General features: G+C 41.9%; 1 protein-coding gene across 1 annotated transcript in view; it reads left to right on the top strand.

The window, feature by feature from the left end:
- The window catches only part of syt9b (synaptotagmin IXb), a gene marked incomplete at its 3' end in the record, with an annotated part of 34,593 nt that extends 19,778 nt beyond the window's left edge, over positions 1 to 14,815 (top strand). Inside the window, exons 5-8 of the mRNA XM_080761243.1 lie at positions 9,892 to 10,012; positions 10,926 to 11,097; positions 11,792 to 11,921; positions 14,738 to 14,815. Coding sequence (XP_080617369.1) covers positions 9,892 to 10,012; positions 10,926 to 11,097; positions 11,792 to 11,921; positions 14,738 to 14,815 — 501 coding nt within the window. The remainder of the gene's footprint in view (positions 1 to 9,891; positions 10,013 to 10,925; positions 11,098 to 11,791; positions 11,922 to 14,737) is intronic.
- Between the last annotated feature and the right edge of the window lie 8,089 nt (positions 14,816 to 22,904).

The following is a 22,904-nucleotide window of genomic DNA, read 5'->3' as shown; positions in this document are numbered from 1 at the left end:
ACACACACACACACACACACACACATACACGCACACAGAAAGTTCAATAGATCAGTAGCATATCAGTAGTTTGACCCATTTAAGAGGCAGCTAACTGAACTGTACCTGGCCTGCCTGGATCCCATGTCACAACAGCAGGTGGTTAAGGAGACATATCAATGCATTAGTATCTCATTTTCCCAGCCAGCAAGGGAAGTCCTCTGTGGTTCTGAGAGGCAGAGACATCGGAATATACTTAGATTATGTTAATGTTTAATGAATGCGCTAGGAGACACTGGGGGGTTACTAGTGACCCAAATCTAGGCTGACATTAGAGTGAGTTTGCTTTGACATGTAGATATACAGTATTACATTATTCACCGAGATACAGCCTCTAAGTCAGTAAGGAAGAAGTCTTTCTGCGAGTGAATGGAACTGTGAAACAATAATGCAGTGCGAGGTCAGAACAGGGACAAATTAGCCATTAGGGCCGGGGCCCTTGGCTCTCAGGGGCCCTTCGGGGAAGGACCCCATGCGGTACTAGGTTTGATACTCTGAAAAGGGCGTCTGGGGCCCTTCATTGGCCATTGATTTTGTTATATTTTGGTCAAAAAGACGATAAAAACACGAAAATGTCGCGCGCACACGTGCTATGGGGGGCCCTGCAAGAATTACCGGCCCGCAGAAAACGATGTTTTGGTGTAACTCACTATGGGGTGCTGCTACCATATTCTTTGGTCTACTGGAGTATTTTCTTTTAATATACGGTATATAAAGAAGACATGGCATCTACAGTAATAACAGCATGGCGTCCCTGTCTAACTTGTAACTCTAGAGAAAGTTCCTATAATGTGCAGTTTGGGAATTATGAACCAACTACAAATGACTGCAGTGCCGTGTTGTTCAGTCAGTGATGAAGCTGCACTAAACAGGCTGGCTAGTCGTATGCATCTCGTGTGCCTGTTTTTCAACTCAAATGATTTCAGATACAGAACTAACACTAACAGTGTCTCTAGCATGGAGAACGTAGAACGTGGTACCAGTCATTTTTTGACGTGCACGCGCAGGGACGGAACGGAGCGGTGCATGTGCGTGCACGCTAGAACGCGCCCCTCTAGATTCAAGAGAAGACACACCTACATCAACCTCGCGTCACCAGACTTTCCAAGACGCACAAAGTACCCAGTGGTCTAGGTTTACTGGCGCCCCCGTTTGCGCCAGCAAATGCATTCCACAGGAATGTTAAAACTTTATTTAAGTCTCTACAATAAAGTTGCATATCATTTAAACCTCTTTCCATTGCATGGTAATGCATTCAGAAGGAAATACCAGGTGACTCAGCTTTTCAAGATCACCTTTATTGTGTCCATGATGAGAAGTACTTTGGAAATGCAATTATACATTTATGTGTTCTTGTAGGCCAAATGGACAAGAGATGAATGGGCTACAACTCTAGAGGGAATGACTCGCATCCAGATTTCTATTAGACACGTTCCTAATGACAGGACGAACACAAGGGCTTTGTGAAGCAATTAAACTTCAATATGTCTCCAAAGCAATGAATAATGATAAAAGCTTAGTTGCATAGATCCGCCCCCCCCCCCCCCCTCAAACGCACACACGCACTCACTCACTCACGCATTCACACACGCTGTCGATTCATAAATGCTATCTTAACTCCTCCCACAATCTATTAGCAACACCCACCAAATAAGGTCAATATAAATAGCATGAACCTCCCGTGTGTGTGTGTGTGTGTGTGTGTGGCGTGCGTGCATCAAAACTCAGAAATGAGGCTAAATTATTTGGTTTGGTTTCTGATCAAATTTGGATATTGCAATTAAAATACCGGTATCTCTTCATCATGTTCTACAGCCACGACTTCTTGTTTGATTGCAGCGCTCACACATGTTTCTAAGTAGTAAGAAATTTGTTTTTCAGACTATAGTATGCATTGATTTACTGGATTATTAAATTAAATTGAGTAGTTAATAATACCATTCCATACATGCTTTATTTATAGCCCAATAGCTGACTATAGCTGTTGTACTGCTAAAGAAGGGCATGTGCACGCACCCTGGAGAAATGACGAGCATTTACATCACATTCATTTGCTAGCCCGCCCAATGACGTTATAATAGCTCGCCCATTGATTTAAACAATCCACTGTGTCTACTACACCTATAGCCTATACTAGCACGTCCCACGACGGACCATTCTATATATTTGTATATGTGAAGGGTTATATAGTGAGCCCGCCTGGGGAGCCAACTAGAGCCCCTGGTTGCCACATGGGTAACATTCCAGGCCAGGTCAGCAATGTGTCCCCTAATTGCTCCACTGCCTATAATAGCGACACACAGAGAGAGGGAGCAAGCGAGGGAAGTTTTAATTAATAGCGGTTTGGCGTCAAACATGACAAGGACTTCAGCTGCTGTACCGCATGCCTTGCGCGTGTGACCCCCCCTGCTAATGCACCACCTACTAGTGCATTTGTGCGTGCATGTGTGATTTACATTTCTAGGGATGCACCGAAAGGGAAAATCTTGGCTGAAACCGAATACCGAATATAGGAAACAGTCGGCCGAAAACCGAATATGATTAATATTATATATCCTTTTTCCTACCATTGCGGTCATGGCTGTACCTTATTATGGCAAAACTTAACTTAAATAATAATCACTATTATGGGTCCATAAAACATTTATTCAGCTCTTTTGAATGCATTAATTGCATACACTATTCGTTGATATATGTTCTGCCTATTCGGGCCGAAACTGAATAGGCCGAAAATGAATTTTTTTGACATTTTCTGCCGAATATTTTCCGCGGACGAATATTCGGTGCATCACTACGATTTCTATGTAAGAGCAGAAATTATAGGTTCTTCTTTTATCCTTTAAGTTTGCGTGCCGCGATGACATCATCTCTCTGTTTCGTTCCGTCCCGTCCCAGGCATAACTGGGTTAGCACCCTTGGGACCTCACAGTACTGTATGTAGGAGGCACCCTGCTCTGGTTCAACCTCTGGTTTATGAAGATTAATCATGTTCTACAGTCATGCATACATGCATATACATGTATGGTATACTGTACATACAAATACATGTATGGTATACATACAAAGTACATTGTATGGACTGGGATACGATACGAATATGCTGCCTGGCTATTGTTGACAAATATGAGTTACACATAGACATACTGGGCTGTATTTTGTGTGTCTTAAGTACCAGGTCTTATTCCCTAACTTGAGAAAAAAACTGACCTGGAGGCGTGATCAATGCCATTTGGCTATTCTGAGTGGCCAAAGAGCATTGATCACGCTTCCAGGTCTTTAGTTTACTCAAGTTAGGGAATAAGACCTGGTACTTAAGACACACAAAATACAGCCCACTGTATCAAGACGTGCACAAGCTCATCGTATACAGGTAAAAAGCAGTGAGCTACTGTACGTTTGGATGGTGTGCCCTTAGTTTAAGCAGTGCGTGCTCAGCTATAAATAAATACAACTTAAATCAAATACCACAAAAAGTGGCACTCCAGATAAATGATGAAAGAGCTGGCTCAGATGCAATTTCGCATTTATCGTATACACTTTGTTGTTGATCACAGTATACTGTATGCACAGTATGTATGAAACGCGCTGAGCTTGTAATGTACCTGCTGTGGCATACATACATACATTATACATGTCTTGCTTGTTTTGATTGAGCTACAGTATATGAACATAGGTCATAGGTAGGTTATAGAATGATTGGATACCCTGGCCCCTCCTCTGGAGAAACCTCTGCCTAATATATGAGCATGTAACTACCTCCCCAGGCAGCCCTCCAGTGCATATCCCTCTATCTTTCAGCCGTCCCAATAAAGGAGGAATACATAGGGGAGTACACTACCCACTCATTTGTTTTTTTATGGACTGGATACTGGATGTCTCTGGAGGACCGATGATTGCTTGTCTATTGGGGGAAGGGGGAGATGGAGTCATGGGGGAGAAGATGTGGGAGAGAAACCCCTCAGTATTCCTTGTACTATTCTTTGTTGTATTGTTATGGACCCTGGTCTATAACCAACCAACTGGAAGACCACGTTAACTGACCAATTATTTTGCAATTACGTACCGGTAATTATTGCCCTGTCGTTTCCCCGAGATGTTTTGCTCATGTATCGAGTTGTTTGACCCATGTAGCCTGTATCCATTTATTCCTGAGAGTTAGCGCGCAATCGTAGGTCATGATAAACTTTCAATTACTTCGAGGCTATAAGTGAGGGACGCCTGGGTTCTTGGGGGTCAATAGATTTACATATTTATTGTTGTTAAGCCAAAAGTCATGCTCCATTGTTAATCAGTGAAAGATTAACGGAGGCAAACACAATCAAGAGTTCAGAGGCACTGTAATCTGTAGCTCTTCTAAGGGTCAGTCAATAAGATCGACCATCGTCGTCTGGTTGGAATGTAATTAGGACTTTTGATGAATGGGGTCAACATGTGCATGGCATGCATGTGCGTGTGTGTGTGTGTGCGCGCACACAGTGTGTGCATGTGCACGTGCGTGCATGTGTGTGTGTGTGTGTGTGTGTGTGTGTCTTTAATTCAATAAAGGAGGTTCCTTTATTGAATTTATTGGGAGGTTCGCCTCCTCTGTCTTATTGACTAAGTGAGACATTTGAGTCTGTGTAGAGCCAGTGGGCGGCTCAGATGATATATGTGTGTAACTGATACTGGAATTTGTTTCTGCATCATAATATTAATGTAACTAAAATATTCTAACCGTGGCCTACAGCCTATAGTAACTCTGACATTGTATACGTGTGCAGTTTGTGAATGAAGCAAGCCATTGGCAGCGTCAGCTGAGCTGTGTGGTTCGCTTTCAATAGTATTCTTTTGTGGAGACAGAGATACTTGATGTTGATGTTGTAAGTGTATTGTTCTGTGTCGCTAATGTTTAATGTATTGTTTTGTCTACTGCATTCATTGTGTTGTGCCCCGAGGACCCCCTCTAAAACGAGATGATACATCTCAAGGGGCTATCCTCTAAAGGAAATACATTTTCAATATATATATATACTGTACAAATATTGGCGGAGATATGGACAAACAACCCTGTAATCTAAATGACTAGAAGGCTCTCGAGAATGTACGAGATTTTTTTCAGACTTTTCAAATCATTTCGCGTATTAAATCTACAATACATACTACAGTATTAATACCAGTAAGCCACCTGCACTGAAACAACAGAGCTTCTTAACACGGCACAGTTGAGAAGCAGCTACTGTAGTTAAACTATGAATCTGGTCAGATGTAGAGTTGCTGGCTGGCTCCATACAGTATATGCAGATCTATAGTATGTCAAACCATGTACAGTATGGCTAGCAAGGGTTCGATGAGGTCAGTGTTGTGATGATAGTTAGGTCCTGGAACTCACCTATGCTTTCTATGGCATAGGCACCTGTCTAGATACTTCCTTAATGTAAACAAAGTCCACACCCACCAACACCAGAGGGAGTGCAACAAACCATGTACAACCCAGATTCGGCACAAACAAGGGACTAAATTATTTTCGCTCCTATGCCACCAAAATGTGGAACGCCCCTATACCAACAGAAATTAAGACATGTGAATCCCTTGACTCCTTCAAAACCGCTCTCAAAGGGCACCTACGGACGGCTGCAATTCAAAACTGGCCCCTGTAAAATCTTAATCGTAATCTTAATATATGGACTCGGAGACGGCCATATATGGAGTGTGTCACGACTGACAACATATAATGGAGGCGTGAGTGACGGAGCTACGGACAGGTTTTGCAGGTTTGTAGTAATCTCCGACCTATGGTCGCAACAATACTACAGTATACAGTATTATGTTAATACAAATATAGTGGTTGGAGGTGGTATCCCTATACTCTTCAACTTTACTATGTTGTCACAAGGTAGGACAAGTTATTTGAAGCAGACTAGCACACCAGATTGGACAAGCCATCTTTATACAGTAGTTCGTATACATTTTTGCAATTACCTGCCTCCGTTGAGACGAAACAAAAGTTATAGATTGTATCTTTAAAATGCAACATCTTCTCTCTCTCTCACACACGCACACACACAATAAATCCCTACAATCTCTGGAAGTTGGTATTGATACGAACAACTCACAATATGCTTTGGAAAAAGATGGTTAGCAACAATGTCAGGTATAGTGAGTCATGAGTGAGTCAGTTCTCAATGTTTTCCTTCATTTGAACATGCCAGACCACCACTTCATCATGCAGTTTCATTCTGTGCGTACTATTGTGGTGGCCTAATCTAGTTTACGTAGCCTAATTCTGCCAGTGTGTATTTATTTACACAGCGACAGTTCGTCCCAGACTAGGCTACACATTATTTACTTCCACCATGTCCAGTCATGCAGATTGCAGACAGTCATGAGTTGTGGCTCTTCTATGATGTATTGTCCAGTGGTTAGGTGAGCTGAACGCATTCTCCACTCTCATCTCTCATCGGTACAGCCCCATTCATACTTAGTCACACCACAGTGTCAATATCATGGTCAGTATCAAGTCAGTATTGTGAGACTGATTGATTGAATACTTTTAACATTTTGGGGGGAAAAAGGCACAGCGGCACAGATTTATACAAAAGAATGCTAAAAGGATAACCCAAATAAGTCCTCATGTGTTAACTTGTTTCTATCATGGTCCTTTGTATTCAGGACATTAAAAGTATTATGACATTATTTACAACATAATTTTAACAACATTAAAAGTCTTGGCCATGGTCCTTCAAACGTGTCTAAAAGGTTTGAACAGAAAAACTCAGAACACATTCCACACTCCAAGGCATATAAGTCACAGCATCTGCTATAAGCTATAGGCTTAACTCTCCCTTATAAATTCAATGAATGTCAGTTGTCTGATTGACTCTTTTCTATTATTCCATTCAAACTTAAAGCATTTAAAATACTTTTGCCAAAACCTTCAGAAGAAGGTTACATTTCCGAACTTTTTGTGGGCAGTTTAATTATTTCATCCGAGTAAATCTTTCACCGCGCACTGGAGGAGACAGACAGAAGAATGAGACGGGGATCATTAGAGGTACAGATGGTGCAGGAAAGCTCCCAGAAAGGTTGCGCTGCAGGGAGTGAAGGTGCTAGTATTCTAATTGATGGACTCACTGTCCAGTGTCCACACTCCCGCTGCAATATTAGAGGCCCTTTAGAGCACCAGTCTAATTTCATTGGCTGAGTACAAGTGACCATATAGTCTCCAGCCGCAGACTTGATTTGAGTGCTCATAAGAGTGGGGAATGGATAGTCTGAAAACCAAAGTAAGTGTGTGTGGGTGTGTGTGTGTGTGTGTGTGTGTGTGTGTGTGTGTGTGTGTGTGTGTGCACACGCGTTGTGATGGAAGAGGACTATTAGATTATCTATGGCCTGGAGACCGGGTTTCTTGGCCCCGTACTAGTAATCAACCATCTCTGTGTGTGTGTATGTGTGTGTGTGTGTGTGTGTGTGTGTGTGTGTGTGTGTGTGTGCACGCTGTGTGATTCCTTGGAGACTGGAACAGAGGTTGTACGGGGTCTAGAGGGTCTAGGCTAAGCATAACATGACCGTGAGTTTGATGGGAATGCTTTTGCCCTTGTCAAGACATGATGGATTAACTCATTTTGCCATTAACATTCTCATTGATATTGGACAAAGCCTCTTGCTCTTGGTGTTTGTGTCTGTATTTGTGTCCGTGCGTGCGCACGTGTGTGTGTGTGTGTGTGTGTGTGTGTGTGTGTGTGTGTGTGTGTGTGTGCATGTGGGGGGGGTATGCGTGTTGACAACTGTGATGAATCAACTCATTTCGTTAATTTGATTCCCAGTGATGTTGGGAAGAGGCATCGGTGTGTGTGTGTGTGTGTGTGTGTGTGTGTGTGTGTGTGTGTGTGTGTGTGTGTGTGTGTGTGTGTGTGTGTGTGTGTGTGACATTCACCTGCTGGGGCCCCCAGCAGACGGCTTCCACTTCATCATTCTCAGCGTGGCGCCAGAGAGAGAGACCACTCATTGCTGCTTAAGTGGGCACACTTATTTTCCAGTGCTACGTTTACAGCTGACCTTTAACTACATATCCTGGGCGATATTAGCGCTGACAGAGACTAACTGCCCAACACAGAATCATTAACATCCTGTGTATTACTCATGTCATGGACACAGTCCAGATCTCTCAGTCTGTCACATCCACACCGGCCACTGCATCCATATCGCAACCAGAAGCCAGAGTGGGCGAGGAACAGTGGTGTAAATTAACTAAGTATAGCCTACATTTACTCAAGAATACTGTACCCAAGTACAATTTTGTGGTACTTTTACTTTATTGGAGTATTTCCAAAATGTCTGTGCAGTAGAGCCATTTGGAAATGTCTGAGATGTAGTATGAGTAGAAAAGTACAGACTGTACTTTTCTACTCCACTACATCTCAGAGGCAAATATTGTCTTCTTTTCTTTTGCCACAGATATATAAAATGTGTGGAAAATAATATTACCAGAAACACAAAGAGCTAACCATGAATGGCCATATACAGTAGCTAACCATGAATGGCCATATACAGTAGCTACAGGTCTGTAACTGAGAGTGTTCTCAGGGTTTGGGAGGTCCTTAACAAATAAAACTTTTGAGAACGACTAGTAGTAGTTGGACTGTGGACAGACAGACAGACATACAGACAGACAGACAGACAGACAGACAGACAGACATAGAGGCGGCACAGCAGCTAAGATTACAACTTACATTTAAGTACTGTATAAGTAAAATAACTGTACTGTGTAGTAAGTACTGTATACAGTAAAGTAAATACTACTGATATTTCTAAAATATTCAGAAGAAAACCTGGAGACTGGCATTCAGTAATTGGGTCTGATCAAAATGAGATCATACTGTAATGGTGTGTAAAACAGAAAATCAAAGATTTGACAAGGACAAGGACAAGTCTTTGCCACGGACCAGCTGTGGGCTACATTATGCACCGGTCCGGGTTTAACACAACTACACAATAGAATCAACAACAACTACACAATAGAATCAACAACAACTACACAATAGAATCAACAACAACTACACAATAGAATCAACAACTACACAATAGAATCAACAACAACTACAACAATAGAATCTATCTTCACAAATCATTCGTCATTGACTCCAAATGTCTGACACTACATGCTGTCAGCCTAAATTAGAGGAGGAAATCACAGAGCAGACCTTTCTTTCCCTGTTGGAAACCTTCTGTGCCAGTTAGTGTTTTCTAAAGACTCCAATTATAGATTCTCACCCTAACTTATTTCCAGAGGTGTTGATTATGGAAGGAACTCAGTGTGTGAGCTGTTCTGGATGCACTGCAGAGGAGAGAGATCCTCTCAGGGAAAACCAGTGTGATGTGAGGTAACTCATGATGACACCAGACTCCCTGCTGTCAATTAAACTGCAGTATAGTTACTATTCAATAATGCTCGATATCTGCCAACATAGTCGAGATCCAATACGTGCTTTTTCCTAGAAAAATTCTGTTATACAGAGCACAATTCAAGCAAATAAAATCATCATGTATATATGCTTCACAATTTAAAAAATGCATACATTTTTGGCCAGAAAGGGATTTATTTTCACCGGAAGGAAAAATCTCGTCTATGGGCTTTTCTCTTGGCAATATCGGTAGAGGGCAGGGCACAGTGGAGTAACTAGAAGTATTTTTCTATGGACTCTGTGTAAGACATCATCTGGCTGATATAAATGCCCTCGCCGTGCCTCGTTTGTTCATAGAGTTAAAAGACGTGTGTGAGACTTTCTGTTATATGCTAAATACGGAATTTGCCTGGAATTGTAGTTTTTAACATGCCGTTAAATGGTGACAGATATTCTTGCCCTTGTTTTCCAGGACAATGTGGACTTGGGGGAGCTGATGTTTTCTCTGTGCTACCTCCCCACGGCCGGGAGACTCACCATTACCATGATCAAAGCTAGAAACCTCAAAGCCATGGATATCACGGGCGCTTCTGGTCTGTACCTCACCTTGCTGTATTGTTGTTGTTGTGGTCTTTTGTGTGATTGATGTCACATGGCAGGAACAATGGAACAATGTCTTTTTTTCCCCCCTGTATATCTTCTTTTATTGTTACTATAATATGTCATATATTGTTATATGAACGATGCATTCTTGCAACCCTTTAGGTATATACATTATACACTGCACCCTCAACTCTAGACGGGAACCCCTTTTGGTGTTTTAACTAAGCATTATGTTATACTTTAGCTATTGAAAAATAGCAGATCTACAAGCTCATAGCGCGCCACCGAGTGTCGCGCTACGAGCTTGTAGGTCTGGCTATTTTTGAAAAATCATAAAAATGCGGCACAAAAAGTGCAACAGCGTCACATCTGATCATGAAGATCCAGTCTTAAATCCATCTCAGGGCCATTTCTACTTTGTTGCGTGCGTGACCCCTTCATTTAGCTTCAATGTTGTGGAGCAACCAATGGCTGAAAGGCTGTATAATGAAGTACGTATTCATACTGTGCGTTATCAAGAGTGCAGTTGTTCTGCCTCACCGTTCATCTGGTTGTCCAACGATCCATTCATTCCATCCGGATTTTGTGTCATCTAGTACTCCATGTCAATACAGACACTTTCCTCCAGACCTGTACAGTGGTATATATGAAAAAAGTACACGTGAATAATTGTTTTAAGAATACTATACGTCGTAAACAAAAAATCAATAAATCTGTGCCAGGAACGTTATGTTTTAAGCAGCATACCCCACCTGTGCCAAGAAGTAAAGTCATGTTATTTTAATCTGATCACGATGTGCACATGGATGCGCCCACGGTTATTTATTCTTTCGTTTTGTCCCATATCTCTGGCACCTGAGCACAGCGTTTCTATTGTAACAGTACAACTGTACCTTTCTACAGATCCATACGTTAAGGTGTCCCTGATGTGTGAGGGGCGGAGACTGAAGAAAAGAAAGACTTCGACCAAACGCAACACCCTGAACCCAGTGTACAATGAAGCCATCGTGTTTGACGTCCCCCCGGAGAACATCGACCAGATCAGCCTCCTCATTGCGGTCATGGATTATGATCGGTTAGTGCAGCCGTCAGTTGATCTGCCTTCCTGCTGTGTCATTGTGTAACTTAACCAATTCTTAACCAATCCTTGGTGTTAGCATTATGTTATACTTTAGCTATTCAAAAATAGCAGATCTACAAGCTCATAGCGCGCCACCGAGTGGCGCGCTACGAGCTTGTAGGTCTGCTGTTTTTGAAAAATCGAAGAACGACTGACATAGAGAAACATAGCTTTTTCAGAAAACTGTCAGGATGTAGAATACATTTTTAGAATCTGATCTCAGGTCAAAATGGTTTAAATATAATATGTACAGTGTTATTAATTAATTCAACAGAAAACTTCCCGCTTATATCTCACATACTGTGAGATATTAAAGTTACTGAACTGAAGATACTGAACAGAGTGGCTATGTAATTAACCCATTCTGACCGGGAACCCGTTTTGGTGTTAGCATCATGTTATGCTTTAGCTATTGAAAAATAGCAGATCTACAAGCTCGTAGCGCGCCACTCGGTGGCGCGCTACGAGCTTGTAGGTCTGCTATTTTTGAAAAGAATCGAAGAACGACTGACATTTTTAGAATCTGATCTCAGGTCAGAATGGGTTAATCAGACCAGTGTGTGTCCTAGTGGAAAACCTCGTATGAATCTGATCTCAGGTCAGAATGGGTTAAGACAGATGGCGTTGTGATTTCGGTCTCGTCTCACAGGGTCGGCCACAACGAGGTGATCGGAGTGTGCAGAGTGGGCAACGACGCAGAGGGGTTGGGCCGGGAACACTGGAGCGAGATGCTGTCGTACCCTCGCAAGCCCATCGCACACTGGCATCCGCTCATAGAGGTACTGTGTGTGTGTGTGTGTGTGTGTGTGTGGTAACATTTGTCTACAAAGACAAATGCATAACTCAAAACAGGAATGTATTTTGCAGAGAGAGAGAGAGACGGAGTCGGGCACAGGCAGGCAGGCAGGCAGGCAGGCAGGCAGACAGACAGACAGACAGACAGACAGACAGACAGACAGACAGACAGACAGACAGACAGACAGACAGACAGACAGACGGACGTGGCTTCCTTCACAGTCCTGTTTCCATTTCTGAATTCCCAGACCACACTCATTAGTACAAACATAGTATATACTGACACAGAAGTTGTGGACTGAATCATGCAAATTCACGTTGAGTTGTTAAAAATTAAATCAATTGATATTCAGCTTGGACTGGAAATTAAATGCTTAAAATTCAGTCGAGAGACAATAACATTCTGTCGAATTATTTGCATGCATGCCAGCTGAAATGTCTTAACAGGTGTGATCAATTGTCTTATTTTTATGCGTAATCGGCTGAGTTTCGTAAATATGCGTTTTTAGCATTCCTCACTGCAGGTGCCGATAGCCACAAGCGAGCTCATTAATCATCCACACTGTGCATTTTCCGAACAAAATGCAAGGTTTACTGCAGGATTGGTTGCTTGGGTTTTCTTGGAGGTGGCTAAAACTTAGCATCCCACCATAGATGGATTCCATAGATGGATTCACTCACTCACTCACTGTAAATTCCTTTATTAATTTCCCCCATCTACATATAGTAATGCTGAGCGTGTACAAATGGAACCAAAATGGACCCTTACTTTGATTCCATTTGTACACACACGGTCAGTGCTAAAGTTACTCTCAGGATTTGACAGTGTACGTGCCGCTCACCACCACGTGTTTTCTCGTAGTTATCAGACGCCATAGAGTGGTGTACTGTACTTGTACTGTACACAATATCTTCTAGGACCATTAGTGACCTAGTAGCAGCATCCTTCCACCAGCAGGCTATTATTGTACAGCTCAATACATCTGCAGATGTGTCCCCTCCTTAGGGGACACATGTATACACATGTATACACATATTTACTGTACTTGAACTGTACTATGAATGAAGCAAATGAGAGGTAGAGAGAGAGAGAGAGAGAGAAAGAGAGAGATAGAGTGTGTTGAATTGAGTACAGCAAGGCTTCCTTGGATTCATCCTAGCAGACCATGTATTGTACTGTACTTCCCTGTGCTTCATGTCCATGCAAACTGTTAGTAACGTATTCAATCAAATCACAAAATACATAACATAAAACTAATTTGGTTCAGGGGTCCTTGAGGGTGTTCCAGGGGCCATTGAGACGAAGCAGTGAAAGGTCCTGAAAGATCATACTTTAAATGCTTAGTATGAGGTATAAAATACAGCAACCTTGTGTTCATAAAACAGAAAGATTGGGTATTGGGTAAGACTGACGTTATGTATCTTTCAGGACCTTTCACTGCTTCGTCTCAACCATAAAAAGCAGGTAAAAGAGTAAAGTTTGAGGCAGACTAACATCAGTCACTCTGCCGTTCACTGTAGTGGAAGAGATGCGCCTGGTGAGGGTTTAAACCCCGCAGCTACGTCGAGTCTGCCTACAGGAAATACGTAAGCTGCGACCATGATACCCGTTCCTGGATTCGTCTACTCTATACTGTAGGTCGTGGTGACACACACATGAAGGCCTACACGACGTAGATCCCTTTTAGAGCCACTAGGTGTTCTCTAGCTCACTGGTCGTCTGATCAGACTGAAAACAATCATTCATTCACTGGCCTGATCGCTTCACCGATTTAAATATAAACACATACACACACACACACACACACACACACACACACACACACACACACACACACACACACAGTTATCACTGCTAACTCTCACAAACACACACACACAGTTATCACTGCTAACTCTCACAAACACACACACACACACACACACACACACACACACACTTATCACTGCTAAGTGCTAACTCTCACAAACACTACAACACCTCAGTCACAGTGGCATTGCATTGGAATATTGCAGAATGCTTAACACCAACTTTTAACACCATAACAGAATGGAAATTCCGCAAAAAGAACATTCCGCATGTGTCAGATGAAATCTGAATTGTGTGTCACCAACTGTATACAGTACACTTTGTACATACTTTAAAATGACAGCATCACCTTATTAGCTTATCAGTTATGTCCAACATCACCTATGGTTCTCAAACTAATACCTTTCGGTGTCAAGGACATGCTGGAGACCCTATGGAACTCCCCCAAGGACCCCGGGGGGTACCGTCCCGAGACCCCATTTTGAGAACCACTGACCTACAGTCTGGCATGTACACTTGTACAGTAGTGTGTCTATAAAGTCCTTTGATGGTGAAGGTAATACCATTATGTACTGTGTTTGTAATTACAGTGTCAGTCAGCTTGCTAGCAAGGAGCAGTCAAATTCACTGTGGCTTTAAAGGGACACTTCACCCTTTTTGCAAAAAAATATATGTTAATGACGTTTAGAAGCTTTAGATCACTTTCCTGGGGGTCTTTGTAGGAAGGAAGTGAGCCCAGTGTCCATGACATCAGAGACAACAGGCTCACTGCTACAATCTAAAACCACATATTACACACATAAAGACCCCCAGGAAAGTGTTCCAAAGCTCCTAAACGTCATGAACATATATTTTTTTTGCAAAGTGGAAGTGCAAGTGTCCCTTTAATAACCTACATTGTGACTTTGAGAGCTCACGAGTGCGACTTTTTACAGTTCCGTTTTGTAATTGCAGTGACAGAGCAATCACTTTCTCTCCATCTCTGTCCAGTGGGTCGGACAGGGGCCCGCAGTGGGAGGAAGTCAGGGAGGATCCACCAACTCTCTGAAGACACCGCCTTCACCATGACATCACACACACACACACACACACACACACACACACACACACACACACACACACACACACACACACACACACACACACACACACACACACACACACACACACACACACACACACACACACACACACACACACACACACACACACACACACACACACACACACACACACACACACACACACGTGTCATGGGCAGGATTTTAACATGTGCCTCACTATCACTTTCAAATCCAGTGGACCTGCTGGACATTTTTATAGCCTGGCTGAAGTTATTACTACAGTATAAGTATAATGACCACATGAACCCTAGCATCCCTAATCTGGGCATGCCACAATGGCCGAAAATATTCAACAAAAATCTACAAGCAAACAACACATTGCGTTGTGACTGGTTGTGAGCGTGTAGATTCAGTGTATAGGCAGACCACTGGGGGACACGGGCCGAGTATATTGGGTTCACATGGCTAAATGGTTTGAACGTTACTCGTGTCAGTAAAGTAACTCGTTAGATTGAACAGGATTTTACTGTGCTATGAAGCTGGAAAGACACATTTATATTCCTTATTCCTATTTTGTCATGAAAACCAAAAAAGAAAAAATCAAAAAAAACAATTGACCACATTCTAAAGTACATTCACGCCTAACCTTTTTAACAGCATAGCCAAGATGTTTGAAATAGATTAAACTAACAGTTGAGTTGTCTTTGTCCAACTGCAGTACGCAGACCAAAATGTTGACTTTGTCGAGTGTGTGTGAAGCTTCAGTACTGTAACAGTCGACTCTGTGTGAATATGTAGATAGATCCGCCTATTAGACTAACTAACAGATTTGATAGACAGGTATAGAATTGGGATGGACAGAATTGGACATTCCTGTTCAAATCAACATTGTTGAAATAGTTCTTCGTCTGGTGCACTTCAGATCAGTGTTGATTTCGACGACTAACAGTAGACAAAGAATGTCCATCGACAGTACATCTTTTTCACTAAACTAAACTAAACTAAAACTATATGATGACTAAAACTACATTTATTGAGAAATTTGTCAACAATTAAATAAAATATTAGGAAGGTACTAGTGGAGAAGAGATCCAGTACAACTAAAAGTCATTTTATTATATAGGTTGTATGCTGAAAATAGCTCATTAGGCAATGTGAGCTTTTAGATCGGATATTTTCAGCATGCAACTAAGCCTTAAATCATCCATTACGTTACGACGCCATCAAGGCCTGCCAAAAATACATTCTAGTCGACTAAATCAACTGTATATTTAGTCGACTAAAACTAGACTAACTAAAAACATTTCAGATGATTAAAATGGGACTAAAACAGAAAGAAAATGTATTCAAAAGACTGACTAAAACTAAATCAAAATTTTGCTGTCAAAATCAACACCGTTTCAAGATGGCTGACACAGAATCCCAGCTAGCGCTGTCATGGAAATGTACGGTTCCAAATCATCGCTGTCAGGCAGAAACCTTGTATCTCCATATTTAACCCATTCTGACCTGAGATCAGATTCATACGAGGTTTCCACTGGGACACACACTGGGTCTGATTAACCTATTCTGACCTGAGATCAGATTCTAAAAATGTCAGTCGTTCTTTGATTTTTCAAAAATAGCAGACCTACAAGCTCATAGCGCGCCACTCGGTGGCGCGCTATGAGCTTGTAGATCTGCTATTTTTCAATAGCTAAAGCATGACATGATGCTAGAACACCAAAATGGGTGCCCGTTCAGAATGGGTTAATCTTTATGTTTTCTTAGTGAATAAATGCCATACTTTTGTCATACAAGAGTGTCGTACAAAAACAGTTAAAAAAAGTAGCAGAGCCGCAAGCTCAAAACGCATCGTGACATGCTGCGAGATCTGCTATTTAATTTTATTGGTTAATTATTTGGTGTGTAGATTTCATTAATACTTTTTATTGGTTCAATATTTAACATTGGATCCATTTGGAACGCAGGTTACTTTTTTTTCCCCATTTCCTGAAAAGTAACAAATGAGGCCCCCAGAGCGGCTGGCCAACGCTGAAGCTGCCAAATTATACTGCAAGCGGGCGTTTTTTTGCCCGTGCATGTAGGCCTAGTACAGCACGAGCTGGGGTTTAACACGGAGAGCTCGTTAGCACATCCGCATTTTGGCCACCAAATGGTCATTTTTTCACAAAAAAAACGGGTCCTTCAATCGCCACCGAGCAACTTCCATTGAAATTAATTGTGGGGGTGGCGCTGTCCACTCTCTCTCTAGCTTATATACGACTCTCTGGGTGAAAAAAACGTTTCGATGCGTGACCCTCAGGACGGCGTGTTGCCATAGTAGCAAGGTCACCATTTCACTGAACATTCCAGTGGCTGGTTGTGTTGGGAAAGAATCCTTTCCAGCTCTCCAGAGTCACACAAATACATGTACGGTACAGTACGTGTGACCCCAAGCGACGTGCTGTCATAAATCAAAGTAAGTAAGGCAGCATTATTAACCCATTCTGACCTGAGATCAGATTCATACGAGGTTTCCACTAGACACACACACTGTGTCTGATCAACCCGTTCTGACCTGAGATCAGATTCTAAAAAATGTCAGTCGTTCTTCGATTTAAAAAAAATAGCAGACCTACAAGCTCGTAGCGCGCCACTCGGTGGCGCGCTATGAGCTTGTAGATCTGCTATTTTTCAATAGCTAAAGCATAATATAATGCCAACACCAAAACGGGTTCCCGGTCAGAATGGGTTAAGTGTACCAAAGGAGCACACTTGCTATATACTGTACAGAGACGGACCGTTTCTGTGCATTTTTCTAGTCTTTGTGCGAGGCTCCTCTCACTGAGCCGTGCCCCAAGGACACAGTGAGGGGGAGTGTGTGAAAAGCTGCTGTTGTTGTTGGGATGGGAAAATGGTCGGACAACATGTTTTATGTGTTGCATGTCAATTCGTCTTTTGGTGATTAAAGGGTATATGGACAAAATAAGAGAAAACACTGGCAGTATAGTTTATACCGATTGTCTTTTTGCTCTGTAGCGGTTTGGCGCGTTGCTTTTTCCTGAAAGTTTCATTCTTCTAACTGCGGAGGACATCATTTGTATAGTCTAATGACATTTTGACAAGCAAGCAGTGCTTTTGAATGATTTGGCGTTATGAACCACATTATGTCCCTAAGCATCCCTATTCGTCACAGACATGATAATATAGGCAAACATTTGCCAACATACGTATAACATATACAGTACCAGCTCTACAAGCTCACAATGCTGCAATGCACAATGCATTGTGAGCTTGTAGAGCTGGTATATGTTTCCCAAATGTTCGTTGACTTGTAGTGAGCTCGTAGATTGGATACTGTATTTTCGGCAAAAAGATTTTGAAGCCGATACTTGTGTACTTTTACTCAAGTAAATGTTCAATTCCGTACTTTTACTTGTTACAGAGTATTTCTATACTGCATTATTGGTACTTTTACTTAAGTAAAAATAGTGAGTACTTTTTCCGCACCACTGATGATCATTATGCTCCACACAGAGCACCAAATGAAGACTCATGCCCTTTTGACTAATGCGTTAATGTTCTAGAACCCAAAACCCAAAATGTTCAGATAAATCCCATTAAGAAGTCATTTACATTCGTGTAGGGTGCAATTGATTTGACTGGACCGGATCCTTGCTGATAACCCGGGCTAGATCGGTACCAGTTCACTGAAATGTATTTAAAACAGTGGTTCTCAAACGTTTTCTTGTCAATATGCATTTGGCCGCAGACCCCCAACGGAAACCATTTTGTGCCAGGGACCCCCACAAGAAAAGATTCAATTAGGCCTATTAAAAAATTATTATTTGGGGAAGGGGAAATAATTACATTTTGAGAATCACTGCATTAAACCATACCTAACAAACCATTTATTTTGAGGACAGAGGAATAGCGGAAGGAATTTTATAGTATTATTTGAATTTCAAGATAACACCAGATTGTTTTGACTTTGTATTGCAAATTATGATTTGTCCTGTGTTCCTCTTTACAGTGCATGCGTCATTTTTGTTGTGAGATGTTGCCATTTTTAAAGCTTTTCTTTGTTGTGAGATACTGTACTAATCCTATTGTAAACACAAAATGTATTATGAAACCATGGCAGACTGTGTAAATTGTCTATTCAGATGTTATTAATAAATATTTCTATATATAGTACCGACTCATTTTATATTAAAAGTGTGTGTGTGTGTGTGTGTGTGTGTGTGTGTGTGTGTGTGTGTGTGTACACTGTGTGTGTGTGTGTGTGTGTGTGTGTGTGTGTGTGTGTGTGTGTGTGTGTGCGCGCGCGCGCATATCTGTTTGGTATTGAGAGTGAGAGAGAAATTTCACAAGAAGGAAGGTACAAAAAAAGGGGGAGATCCAGTTTTTTCCAGTTTAAATGTTAGTTTAAATGTTTTTAAAACATGCACTCGTGCAGGCACATACACACGCACACACGGATTCCCGCACGGGCAACCAAACATCTACCTGCACTCAGACTCAGCCAAAGAGCCTGAGTTATCAGTTCCTGATAACTGTTTTTTGATGACTCATTTTACTCCAACACAAGACAATAGCTGTTGTGGACAGCTATTGTCCACAAGTTTCAAACTGATTCATTTAACTCAGACAAACAGAACCAATTATGAACAAATTACAAAATATATTTTCATAATTGTATGATCCACATGACATTTCATGAGAACTAATGTGAACTAAATAGTACATTTTAATAACTACGACTAAGTACTTCATGGGGAGGTGAAAGCTTCTGAGCCGGTGGCCTCAAACGATCTCATACAGGTTATTATACAGGCATATAAACATGAGTCCAAAAGAGCAGTGTCTATTGTGTACAATGCCTTGGTTTCAGCTATAGGACTAACTCCACAGAGTACATTAAAACTAATTGGGAAAAAGAGTTGGAGATTACCATCACTACAGAGGAATGGGTAAATATGTGCAAAACACAAATTACGTCTACAAAATCAAGAATGTGGAGAGAATTCTGTTGGAAGACAGACACCTAAATTAAGTCAGTACAATTGAAAACAACAATGTGGCCACAAGGAGGCGGGCCACGCTCATATATTCTGGACTTGTCCCAAAATTCAGAAATACCGACAGGATATCCACTCCACCTTGGAGACCATTCTGTGTTTTTAAGATACCTCAGACTTGTTCCTTTTTATTGCTGGGAAATATCCCTGAAGAGTTTCTAATACATGATAAATATTTAATCAAGATCCACTTAGAAACGAGTAAGAAAGCGATCACACGACACTGGTACCAACAGGACCCACCAACGAAAGAACATTGGATGGACATTACTGAGGAACTGTACGTTATGGAAAAATCCCACACGTGTGAACTGACTCACTGAGTGGTGCAATTCTCCCCCCCCCCCCCCCCCTCCCTCTCTCTCTCTCTCTCTCTCTCTCTCATTAGAGACACAGCACTACCCCTCTCTCTGTTTATGGCACCCCCTACTGGTATAAATAAGTCACATACTCATGCTCATTTACACAGGTACACAGGTACACACCGGACATTGCTGGTTGTAGGAGTGGTTGCACCACTCAAAAACTAACATTCATACTTAAGACTACAAGAGGATAAGTTCTATAAAAAGTGCGAAAAGTGGGATCTATTCTTTCAGCCTATAGCGATAATGTATGAGGATTTCAATGAATGTACCCTGTAATGTGAAAAATGCAGCCTTGTTTTAGTTTTTTCCTTTTCTTTTTTGTATTGTCTTTTTTTTGTTGTCCTTGTCTTTTCATCAATAAAAAATAAGTGAAAAAAAAAATATATATATATATTTGACAGACGGTGTCACTCACAGAATATAGCCGATCTCACAATGCATCACCTATACAAAGAAGTGAAAGAGTTGAAGATCAGTATATGGAGAGCGCATGGCAAGAAGTGAAAAGGCTGATTCAGCATTGTGTCATTACAAATCAGCTTGTAGAGCACAGGATTAGAACTATGGTGACTCTGAATAGACAGACATGGGAATGGAGTGCATGCATAATTAATTAAATCAAATCCACTTCTGCTTGTCATAAATACCTTGTTATGAACTTTCATTATTTTTTCAGTGCCACTTAGCTGCTCTTTTCATAGCCTCTGACCTGGACATGCATGGGCCTCTGAGAGAACTTCTGGGAGACCCACCCCTGTGTCAATTATCTAATGTGATCCTGGGCTCTACACACCCTCCACCAACCTGGGGAGAGCAACGGACTTGAACTCATGCTTCCTTTAATGTACGAGTGTCCAAGTTGCTCCTTTACACCTGACAGGGGGGAGTTTCCCTGGTTGGACATATAACGCGTGGAGGGAACACGTTATTCCAACCAGTTCCTTCCCCCTCCATCAGGCGCCCCGGCTGGCCAGGGGGAGGCAGTTTAGAGACTAGGATTACTGCATGTTTTTTGTGAGGGTACCTACCCTGGGGGACACGGGGAGAACACGCAAACTCCACACAGAAAGGCCCTTCCGCCAACCCCGCCTCGGGTATGGGCACTGATGACGCGGAGGAGAGAACACGCCGCCAGCACCCACAGCATCCCCAGCGGGAATCGACTGTGCCACCGTGCCCCCCGGGAGACCCTTTTCTAATCACTCAAGAACATTGACATTTGGGGCCTTATTTTAGTACCTTACCCCTTGGGCCCTTATCCCTAGATTTCTTTGCCTTTTTTTTTAGCCCCTCCTATATACAGGTTTAATGTTTGTTTTCAGTTCAATGTTCGTTTTAAAAACACCATTGACAATGAAGGGAAAATTTACGTCATCTTGTCCCAAACACAAACATTAAATCCCATTAACAATAAAGATCATTTAATATTTTAAAGTTTGACATCATCATTACATCACCTAATCATAGCATGATGAGACTCAGAGCGCCCCTCACTTCACACGGGTGTGATTTTGTTTTTACTATCTTGAAAAACATTTTAAAATTGTTCAAATCACTGCCGAAAATAGGGCCATTGGTGTATTGAGAACAACTACACTCAACATTTTACATTTGCAGCAAATACATTTTTGCACTATTCAGCGCTTGTGCATTCCAGAGACCCGCTGCAACATATCACTTTGATATAGGCACTCATCTGAAGATCTGCTCCATGGAACAACAACTGAATGTGTGTCATTATAGTTAATTACAGTTAAATTAATACAGCACTGTTTCCAGTCCAAATTGAGTAACTCAAGAGGCAAGAGGCAGCCAACATCAGAGCCTTAAAACTGTGTTGTCTTGTGCCAGTTTAGTTAACAAAATGTAATGATGGCATTGGAAATCCAAAAGAAACAAGACCAGCAAGACCCTAAACACTATAGGGAGTAAAGTAAACAAATTGCATAATAGTATCAAACATTTAAGCGTTTAACCTTCTTCTCTTTTCTCTGATCATTCGCCCAGTTGACTAAATAGATCTGCATAACGCTGGCGGTGAATTAACTGTGACGTGTGCTGCCTGCATCGCTATGGATATTTTCCACACTTAATTGTTTCCGATAGCGGCTGGCTGGCTGGCTGGGTGCTAGAGAGCCATTACAACCAAATGAATCTCATAAAAAAGTATGCACAGGATCCCAAGATGTGCTGCAGCACGTTGCCATGAGACACATTCATTCAATGGAAGAAGTAGCAGCTGCTCTTCTTCGTACTTCTCCACAATGAGGAACACAAATGAAATGTATTCACATATCACCTAAGCAACCAGAAGGTAGGTTGCTTAGGTACTGCATGTATAGACCGCATGTAAGACTGGTGTGAATGAGCTATTTGAGACACATAAGTCTGGTCTAGACACCTTTTCAGTTTTGCTTTGACATGCTGAAGAAAAGAAAATATAGCTGCCAGTGTAGCTCTAATAATGCAGGAGATGAGGACAGACATGCGGACGGTGGTACTACAGCACAAAAGGGACTTTACAATGGCCGTCCAGGTAGATGGAATCATCATAGTGCATTTAAGGATTCATTTGTGGTTCAGTACGTGCGTTGGCTACGCAGTGTTGCACATTGTGTGTGAAACTGGAAAGCTGTACTGTACCTAGGAAGTCCAGGTCAGG

Source organism: Protomyctophum bolini (assembly GCF_963924005.1).
Source record: "Protomyctophum bolini genome assembly, chromosome: 4".
NCBI classification, from domain to species: domain Eukaryota; kingdom Metazoa; phylum Chordata; class Actinopteri; order Myctophiformes; family Myctophidae; genus Protomyctophum; species Protomyctophum bolini.
This window is presented reverse-complemented; position numbering and strand designations above follow the sequence as displayed.